This window comes from Oncorhynchus kisutch, linkage group LG23 (genome assembly GCF_002021735.2).
Source record: "Oncorhynchus kisutch isolate 150728-3 linkage group LG23, Okis_V2, whole genome shotgun sequence".
Taxonomy (NCBI): domain Eukaryota; kingdom Metazoa; phylum Chordata; class Actinopteri; order Salmoniformes; family Salmonidae; genus Oncorhynchus; species Oncorhynchus kisutch.
The window spans coordinates 44,305,682-44,316,255 of record NC_034196.2 but is presented as its reverse complement, the minus strand read 5'-3'; the positions used below and the strand labels follow the sequence as shown (position 1 = coordinate 44,316,255).

Sequence of the window (10,574 nt, the reverse complement as noted above, 5' to 3'; positions counted from 1 at the left end):
GTGGGTATAGATGTGGGTATGGATGTGGGTATGGATGTGGGTATGGATGTGGGTATAGATGTAGGTATAGATGTAGGTATGAATGTGGGTATGGATGTGGGTATAGATGTGGGTATGGATGTGGGTATGAATGTGGGTATGGATGTGGGTATGGATGTGGGTGCAGATGTGGGTATGGATGTAGGTATAGATGTAGGTATAGATGTGGGTATGAATGTGGGTATAGATGTGGGTATGAATGTGGGTATGGATGTGGGTGTAGATATGGGTATAGATGTGGGTATGGATGTGGGTATAGATGTAGGTATAGATGTAGGTATGGATGTGGGTATAGATGTGGGTATGAATGTGGGTATGGGATGTGGGTATAGATGTGGGTATGAATGTGGGTATGGATGTGGGTATGGATGTGGGTATAGATGTGGGTATGAATGTGGGTATGGATGTGGGTATAGATGTGGGTATGAATGTGGGTATAGATGTGGGTATGCAGTCCCTCAAGTCACTGCTGCCCCTCTTGATGAGTTCAGATGTTTTGTGGCACCCCACACCACCATCAAAGTTGCCCTTCCCTGGCCTAGACGGTGGAGGGTTGAGACTGGATCCTCCAAAAGCTGACAGATAGACAGGCAGAAAGACAGACGGAGAGACAGACAGATAGACATGCAGAGAGACAGACGGAGAGACAGACAGATAGACATGCAGACAGACAGACAGACAGACAGACAGACAGACAGACAGACAGACAGACAGACAGACAGGCAGGCAGGCAGACAGGCAGGCAGGCAGACGGAGAGACAGACAGATAGACATGCAGAGAGACAGACAGACAGACAGACAGACAGGCAGAAAGACAGACGGAGAGACAGACAGATAGACATGCAGAGAGACAGACGGAGAGACAGACAGATAGACATGCAGACAGACAGACATACAGACAGACAGACAGACAGACAGACAGACAGACAGACAGGCAGGAAGGCAGACAGGCAGACAGATAGACAGGCAGACATATAGATAGACAGAGTGATAGACAAGTGTAACAGACAGGCAGACAGACAGACATATAGATAGATAGACAGGCAGACAAACAGAGAGACAGACAGACAGACAGACAGACAGACAGACAGACAGAGAGACAGATAGGCAGGCAGGCAGGAAGACAGACAGACAGACAGACAGACAGACAGACAGACAGACAGACAGACAGACAGACAGACAGATAAATAGATGATAGATAGATAGACAGACAGAGTGTAACTAACAGACAGTTTTGTTATATTTCATTCTTCTGTGAGGGGTATAATGGGTAATATTGGAATGTTAAAAGCCCCCAACCATGTGTGTGAGGGGTGTGTGAGGGGTAATATTGGAATGTTAAAAGCCTCTAACCATGTGTGTGAGGGGTGTGTGAGGGGTAATATTGGAATGTTAAAAGCCTCTAACCATGTGTGTGAGGGGTGTGTGAGGGGTAATATTGGAATGTTAAAAGCCCCTAACCATGTGTGTGAGGGGTGTGTGAGGGGTAATATTGGAATGTTAAAAGCCTCTAACCATGTGTGTGAGGGGTGTGTGAGGGGTAATATTGGAATGTTAAAAGCCCCCAACCATGTGTGTGAGGGGTGTGTGAGGGGTAATATTGGAATGTTAAAAGCCTCTAACCATGTGTGTGAGGGGTGTGTGAGGGGTATACTTTTGCACTACCGACAGCTGAACCGTGCAGCGCGTAAAAACCCGTCTTTCCTTGGTTGCAACACTCACTGCGAGTTCCAAACTGCCTCTGGAAGCAACGTCAGCACAATATCTGCTCATCGGGAGCTTCATGAAATGGGTTTCCACGGCCCGGGCAGCTTCACACAAGCCTGAGATCACCATGCGCAATGCCAAGCGTTGGCTGGAGTGGTGTAAAGCTCGCCGCCATTGGACTCTGGAGCAGTGGAAACACGTTCTCTGGAGAGATGAATCATGCTTCACCATTTGGCAGTCCGACGGACAAATCTGGGTTTGGCGGATACCAGGAGAACGCTACCTGCCCCAATGCATAGTGTCAACTGTAAAGTTTGGTGGAGGAGGAATAATGGTCTTGGGCTGCGTTTTGATGGTTCAGGCTTTCAGGCTTTCAGGCTTTCAGGCTTTCAGGCTTTCAGGCTTTCCCATTAGTTCCATTGAAGGGAAATCTTAACGCTACAGCATACGATAACATTCGAGACGATTCTATGCTTCCAACATTGTGGGAACATAGAATGCCCTTGTTTCAGCATGACAATGCCACCATGCACAAAGCGAGGTCCATACAGAAATTGTTTGTCGAGATTGGTATAGAAGAACTTGACTGGCCTGCACAGAGCCCTGTCCTCAACCCCATCGAGCACCTTTGGGATGAATTGGAACGCCGACTGCCGGCCAGGCCTAATCGCCCAACATCAGTGCCCGACCTCACTAATGCTCTTGTGGCTGAATGGAAGCAAGTCCCCTCAGCAATGTTCCAACATCTAGTGGAAAGCCTTCCCAGAAGACTGGAGGCTGTTATAGCAGCAATGTTCCAACATCTAGCGGAAAGCCTTCCCAGAAGAGTGGAGGCTGTTATAGCAGCAATGTTCCAACATCTAGCTGAAAGCCTTCCCAGAAGAGTGGAGGCTGTTATAGCAGCAATGTTCCAACATCTAGTGGAAAGCCTTCCCAGAAGAGTGGAGGCTGTTATAGCAGCAATGTTCCAACATCTAGCGGAAAGCCTTCCCAGAAGAGTGGAGGCTGTTATAGCAGGAATGTTCCATCATCTAGTGGAAAGCCTTCCCAGAAGACTTGAGGCTGTTATAGCAGCAATGTTCCAACATCTAGTGGAAAGCCTTCCCAGAAGAGTGGAGGCTGTTATAGCAGCAATGTTCCATCATCTAGTGGAAAGCCTTCCCAGAAGAGTGGAGGCTGTTATAGCAGCAATGTTCCAACATCTAGTGGAAAGCCTTCCCAGAAGAGTGGAGGCTGTTATAGCAGCAATGTTCCTACATCTAGTGGAAAGCCTTCCCAGAAGAGTGGAGGCTGTTATAGCAGCAATGTTCCAACATCTAGTGGAAAGCCTTCCCAGAAGAGTGGAGGCTGTTATAGCAGCAATGTTCCAACATCTAGAGGAAAGCCTTCCCAGAAGAGTGGAGGCTGTTATAGCAGGAATGTTCCATCATCTAGTGGAAAGCCTTCCCAGAAGACTTGAGGCTGTTATAGCAGCAATGGGGGGGACCCACTCCATATTAATGCCCATCATTGTGGAATGAGCAGCTGTCCACATAGTTTTGGTCATGTTGATGATATTGTGTTGATGTTGATAATATTGTGATGATGATAATGTGTTGACGATGATGATACTGTGTTATGTTGATGATAATGTGATGATGATAATGTGTTGTGTTGATGATATTGTGTTGACGGTAATGACAATGTGTTGTCGATGATGATAATGTGTTGATGATATTGTGTTGGCAATGATGCTAATGTGTTGATGATGATATTGTGTTATGTTGATGATAATGTGTTGATGATATTGTGTTGGCAATGATGATCATGTGTTGATGATGATAATGTGTAGATGATAGTGTGTTGTGATAATGTGTTGATGATAATGTGTTGTGATGCTGATAATGCATTGTCAATGATGATAATGTGTAGATGATATTGTGTTGTGATGATGATAATGTGATGATGATGATGATGATGATGATGATGATATTGTGTTGATGATGATAATGTGATGATGATGATGATGATGATGATGATATTGTGTTAATGATGATGATAACATGTATTGACATGTGTTTAATATAGACCGAGTTTCATGGTTTGTTGTGTTGATGATGATGATGATGATGATGATGATGAGGATGATGATGATGATGATGATGATATTGTGTTGATGATGATGATAACATGTATTGACATGTGTTTAATATAGACTGAGTTTCATGGTTTGTTGTGTTGATGATGATGATGATGATGATGATATTGTGTTGATGATGATGATGATGTGCTGTGTCTTTCCTCCTGTAGATATGGAGGACAGAGCCAGTGCAGGATCTTGGGGAAGTAGAAGTGCCCCTTCAAAGGTGAGGAATCAGCTGTGCTTAAAAACTGTAATAGATATCTTTAAAATCTATTCTACAATACAATACAACACAATACATTATAACACAACACAATACAATGCAACACAATGTGTAAAAAATAATAATAATTATGAAATTTCACATTTACATAGTCAGGGCATATGCAACAGTTTGGGCCGCCTGTCTCGTTGCGAACTGTGTTTCTTCCTAACACAGACTGTAATTAATTTGCCAGAATTGTACATAATTATGACATAACAATGAAGGTTGTGCAATGTAACAGCAATATTTAGACTTAGGGATGCCACCCGTTAGATAAAATACTGAACGGTTCCGTATTTCACTGAAAGTATAAACGTTTCCATTTCTGGATTTGACCATATTAATAACCAAAGGCTCGTATTTCTCTGTGTTTATTATAATTAAGTCTATGATATTTGATATTCGATAGAGCAGTCTGACTGAGTGGTGGTAGGCAGCAGCAGGCTCGTAAGCATTGATTCAAACAGCACTTTACTGCATTTGCCAGCAGCTCTTAGCCATGCTTGAAGCACAGCGCTGTTTATGACTTCGAGCCTATCAACTCCCGAGATTAGGCTGACCATAATATAGTGCCTATAAGAACATCCAATAGTTAAAGGTATATGAAATACAAATGGTATAGAGAGAAATAGTCGACACGTCATAATTCCTATAATAACTACGACCTAAAACTTCTTAACTGGGAATATTGAAGAATTGGTAATATTAAAGAACTGGGATTATTGAACCACCAGCTTTCATATATTCTCATGTTCTGAGCAAGGAACATAAATGTTATCTTTTTTACATGGCACATATTGCACTTTTACTTTCTTCTCCAACACTGTGTTTTTGCATTATTTAAACCATGTATCATAATTTTTTTGAGACTAAATAGTGGTATTTATGTATTATATTAAGTTAAAATGAAGGCTTCATTGTTCATTCAGTATTGTTGTAATTGTCGTTATTACAAATGTATATAAAAATTGGCCGATTAATCTGTATCGATTTTTTTGGTCCTCCAATAATCGGTATCGGCGTTGAAAAATCGTATTCGGTCGACCTCTAGCTGTTTCTCAAACTAGACACTCTAATTTATTTGTCCTCTTGCTCAGTTGTGCACCGCGGCCTCCCACTCCTCTTTCTATTCTGGTTAGAGCCAATTTGCGCTGTTCTGCGAAGGGAGTAGTACACACCGTTGTACGAGGTCTTCAGTTCTCTGGCAATTTCTCGCATGGAATATCCTTCATTTCTCAGAACAAGAATAGACTGACGAGTTTCAGAAGAAAGTGCTTTGTTTCTGGCCATTTTATTTAATTATAAAAATAAAAAAATTCTTCCCAATTTCGTGGTATCCAATTGTTAGTAGCAACTATCTTGTCTCATCGCTACAACTCCCGTACGGGCTCAGGAGAGACGAAGGTTGAAAGTCATGCGTCCTCCGATACACAACCCAACCAAGCCGCATTGCTTCTTAACACAGCACGCATCCAACCCGGAAGCCAGGTGCACCAATGTGTCGGAGGAAACACAGTGCACCTGGCGACCTTGGTTAGCGACTCCTGCGCCCAGCCCGCCACAGGAGTTGCTGGTGCGCGATGAGACAAGGATATCCCTACCGGCCAATCCCTCCCTAACCCGGACAACGCTGTGCCAATTGTGCGTCGCCCCATGGACCTCCCGGTCGCGGCCGGTTACGACAGAGCCTGTGCGCGAACCCAGGGACTCTGATGGCATTTAACCACTGCGCCACCCGGGAGTTTCTGGCCATTTTGAGCCTGTAATCGAACCAACAAAGGCTGATGCTCCAGATACTCAACTAGTCTAAAGAAAGCCAGTTTCATTGCTTCTTTAATCAGAACAACAGTTTTCAGCTGTGCTAACATAATTGCAAAAGGGTTTTCTAATGATAAATTAGCCTTTTAAAATGATAAACTTGGATTAGCTAACACAACGTGCCATTGGAGCACAGGAGTGATGGTTGCTGATCATGGGCCTCTGTACGCCTATGTAGATATTCCATAAACAAATCTGCCGTTTCCAGCTACAGTAGTCATTTACAACATTAACAATGTCTACACTGTATTTCTGATCAATTTGATTATTCATTATTTTAATGGGCTAAAAAAATAATTCTTTCAAAAACAAGGACATTTCTAAGTGGCCCCAAACTTTTGAACAGAGGTGTATATGTATCCTCATCCCATTGTAGATGACTTGGACTGTTATAAAGACAAGCTAGGTAGAGGGTTTTTAAAGGGGGCATTAGCATTAAACAGCTAGGTAGAGGGTTTTTAAAGGGGGCATTAGCATTAAACAGCTAGGTAGAGGGTTTTTAAAGGGGGCATTAGCATTAAACAGCTAGGTAGTGTCTCTCCTTTACAGAGGCTTTTAAACAGGTATCAAAAAAAGAACACCTTTTTCCTGTGGTCAGCTAGCTTTAATAAATGGAGAAGGTTATTCAATTACAATCAGAAGAATTAGCATATCTGAGTTGGGTGTTTATCGATCAAACGTTTGTTATCAAACCATGTTACTTACTGTCATTATGTCCTAACACAGTTAGTACTGTTCCAATGGCAGTCTCTGTCCATCTGTACCATGTCATTGTATCACCTCAGGAAAATACCGTTCTCTGTGTTGCAGAGTTATGCTGACGGCTCCCAGTACGCTCACATGACTAGCCGGGACATGGGCTCACACCCGCACGACAACATCTCTCCTCCGTACGTCAACTCCAGACTAACAGGTAAGAAGAGCCTCTCAATCTGCTGTGATATCACCTGTGTGTTCCCACAGCCTGCGCACATGTGGGACGAAACAGTCAACACGCTTTACAGTTGTCACAGTGGCGAAAAGGGAATGAAAGTGGAAAGCACTTGCCATTCAAACAACACAAACAGGACTCTGTGAGAAGCTATGACACGAGTGTTTTTCTAATTGTCATCTATTCAGTCTCGTTTCAAGCGTAAGAAATGACCGAGATCTGTCTTGTAAACCAACTTTACCCGTGTTCGAAGAAAGACATTTACAACTCTTGCGGTTTTTCTTTCACCCTATCTTTTCCTGTAAGTGAACTCACATGGTCAGTCCATGCCTGGGGCATTAGCATTAAACAGCTAACACACTGTAAAGGGGGCATTAGCATTAAACAGCTAACACACTGTAAAGGGGGCATTAGCATTAAACAGCTAACACACTGTAAAGGGGGCATTAGCATTAAACAGCTAACACACTGTAAAGGAGGCATTAGCATTAAACAGCTAACACACTGTAAAGGGGGCATTAGCATTAAACAGCTAACACACTGTAAAGGGGGCATTAGCATTAAACAGCTAACACACTGTAAAGGGGGCATTAGCATTAAACAGCTAACACACTGTAAAGGGGGCATTAGCATTACACAGCTAACACACTGTAAAGGGGGCATTAGCATTAAACAGCTAACACACTGTAAAGGGGGCATTAGCATTAAACAGCTAACACACTGTAAAGGGGGCATTAGCATTAAACAGCTAACACACTGTAAAGGGGGCATTAGCATTAAACAGCTAACACACTGTAAAGGGGGCATTAGCATTAAACAGCTAACACACTGTAAAGGGGGCATTAGCATTAAACAGCTAACACACTGTAAAGGGGGCATTAGCATTAAACAGCTAACACACTGTAAAGGGGGCATTAGCATTAAACAGCTAACACACTGTAAAGGGGGCATTAGCATTAAACAGCTAACACACTGTAAAGGGGGCATTAGCATTAAACAGCTAACACACTGTAAAGGGGGCATTAGCATTAAACAGCTAACACACTGTAAAGGGGGCATTAGCATTAAACAGCTAACACACTGTAAAGGGGGCATTAGCATTAAACAGCTAACACACTGTAAAGGGGGCATTAGCATTAAACAGCTAACACACTGTAAAGGGGGCATTAGCATTAAACAGCTAACACACTGTAAAGTGGGCATTAGCATTACACAGCTAACACACTGTAAAGGGGGCATTAGCATTAAACAGCTAACACACTGTAAAGGGGGCATTAGCATTAAACAGCTAACACACTGTAAAGGAGGCATTAGCATTAAACAGCTAACACACTGTAAAGGGGGCATTAGCATTAAACAGCTAACACACTGTAAAGTGGGCATTAGCATTAAACAGCTAACACACTGTAAAGGGGGCATTAGCTAAATAGCTAACACATTGTAAAGAGGGCATCAGCTAAACAGCTAACACACTGTAAAAGGGGCATTAGCATTAAACAGCTAACACACTGTAAAGGGGGCATTAGCATTAAACAGCTAACACACTGTAAAGGGGGCATTAGCATTAAACAGCTAACACACTGTAAAGGGGGCATTAGCATTACACAGCTAACACACTGTAAAGGGGGCATTAGTATTACACAGCTAACACACTGTAAAGGGGGCATTAGCATTACACAGCTAACACACTGTAAAGGGGGCATTAGTATTACACAGCTAACACACTGTAAAGGGGGCATTAGCATTAAACAGCTAACACACTGTAAAGGGGCATTAGCTAAATAGCTAACACATTGTAAAGAGGGCATCAGCTAAACAGCTAACACACTGTAAAAGGGGCATTACCATTAAACAGCTAACACACTGTAAAGGGGGATTTAGCATTAAACAGCTAACACACTGTAAAGGGGGCATTAGCATTAAACAGCTAACACACTGTAAAGGGGGCATTAGCATTAAACAGCTAACACACTGTAAAGGGGGCATTAGCATTAAACAGCTAACACACTGTAAAGGGGGCATTAGCATTAAACAGCTAACACACTGTAAAGGGGGCATTAGCATTAAACAGCTAACACACTGTAAAGGGGGCATTAGCATTAAACAGCTAACACACTGTAAAGGGGGCATTAGCTAAATAGCTAACACACTGTAAAGGGGGCATTAGCATTAAACAGCTAACACACTGTAAAGGGGGCATTAGCATTAAACAGCTAACACACTGTAAAGGGGGCATTAGCATTAAACAGCTAACACACTGTGAAGGGGGCATTAGCTAAATGTACAGCAGTCAACACATTGTAAACATCAGGTCACATAGCATGTAATTTCTCAGCCCCTATCTTTTCCCCAACATTGGCATCTGACTGGTGGTGCTGAGGAGCATTTCTGTCTGTAATAAAGCTATATAGTGGGGAAAAACAAATTCTGATTGGCTGGGACTGGCTCCCAGTTGGTGGGCCTATGCCCTCCCAAGGCCTACCCATGTCTGAGCCCCTGCCCAGTCATGTGAAATCCATAGATTAGGGCCTAATGAATTTATTTCAATTGACTGATTTCCTCATATGAACTGTAACTCAGTAACATTTTAGAATTAGTTGCATGTTGCGTTTATATTTTTGTTCAGTGTATTTCCTCGCCGTCAAAATGAGCAAAAAATAATCATTGTTATTTAAATTTTCGATGCTCCCAACTGTTTAGCTTTCATTTCTGTGACTATTTGTGAATTTTGTAGGAGAATGTGTTTTTAAGGAGTCCCCAGAAGTGACCTTCTCACAGTCGTGACCTTCTCACAGTCGTGACTTTCTCACAGTCGTGACCTTCTCACAGTCGTGACTTTCTCACAGTCGTGACTTTCTCACAATCGTGATCTTCTCACATTCGTGATCTTCTCACAGTCGTGACTTTCTCACAATCGTGATCTTCTCACAGTTGTGACCTTCTCACAGTCGTGACCTTCTCACAGTCGTGATTTTCTCACAGTTGTTCCACAAAAAACAAATCTGCAGCAGATTTTAGTTGTGGGCAAATGGCCTCTGACACAGATTGACATTTTCAGATTTGAGTCATTTTGCAGGAATCTTATCCAGAGTGACTTATGGTAGTGAGTGAGTGCACTTTCTTATTGGTCTCCTGTGAGTTAAACCCACTACCCTGGTGTTGACAAGCCCTGCTCACAGGACCATAATAACAGAGTAGCTTTGACATGAAGGACAGAGAAATATTTAATATGTAAGCTTTGAGCTGAGTGTGTGTGTGGTGTGTGTGTGTGTGTGTGTGTGTGTGTGTGTGTGTGTGTGTGTGTGTGTGTGTGTGTGTGTGTGTGTGTGTGTGTGTGTGTGTGTGTGTGTGTGTGTGTGTGTGTGTGTGTGTGTGTGTGTGTGTGTGTTTTTCCCGACCTGATCCACAATGTATTTTCTTTAAATGATACATGACATTCATGATTCAGTGGCACCGCCACCAGTGTAGAGGTCGAATCAAATCTAATTTTAGTTGTCACATGTTTTGTAAAGAACAGGTGTAGACTAACAGTGAAATTATTGCTTACGGTCCTTAAAGATAAAGAGAAAAATAAATAATATTGATACAAGTCATAAATACACAGTGAATAACGAGTACAAATAGCATGGTTATATACAAGGACTACCAGTATCGAGTTAATGTGCAGGAGTACGAGGTAATTGAGGTGGCTA

General features: G+C 42.6%; 1 protein-coding gene across 6 annotated transcripts in view; it reads left to right on the top strand.

Annotated features, from left to right (window-relative positions):
* The window catches only part of LOC109884768 (transcription factor 4), an 82,493-nt gene extending 72,331 nt beyond the window's left edge, over positions 1-10,162 (top strand). For 4 of the 6 annotated variants that reach the window (XM_031802925.1, XM_031802923.1, XM_031802926.1 and 1 more), the window contains 2 exons: positions 4,036-4,091; positions 6,762-8,648. In XM_031802925.1, coding sequence (XP_031658785.1) covers positions 7,091-8,308 — 1,218 coding nt within the window. In that variant the 5' untranslated portion in view covers positions 4,036-4,091; positions 6,762-7,090 and the 3' untranslated portion in view covers positions 8,309-8,648. Of the gene's footprint in view, positions 1-4,035; positions 4,092-6,761 lie in introns of all 6 variants that reach the window. The other 2 variants (XM_031802928.1, XM_031802927.1) reach the window with 2 other exon arrangements.
* The last annotated feature ends 412 nt before the right edge of the window (positions 10,163-10,574 follow it).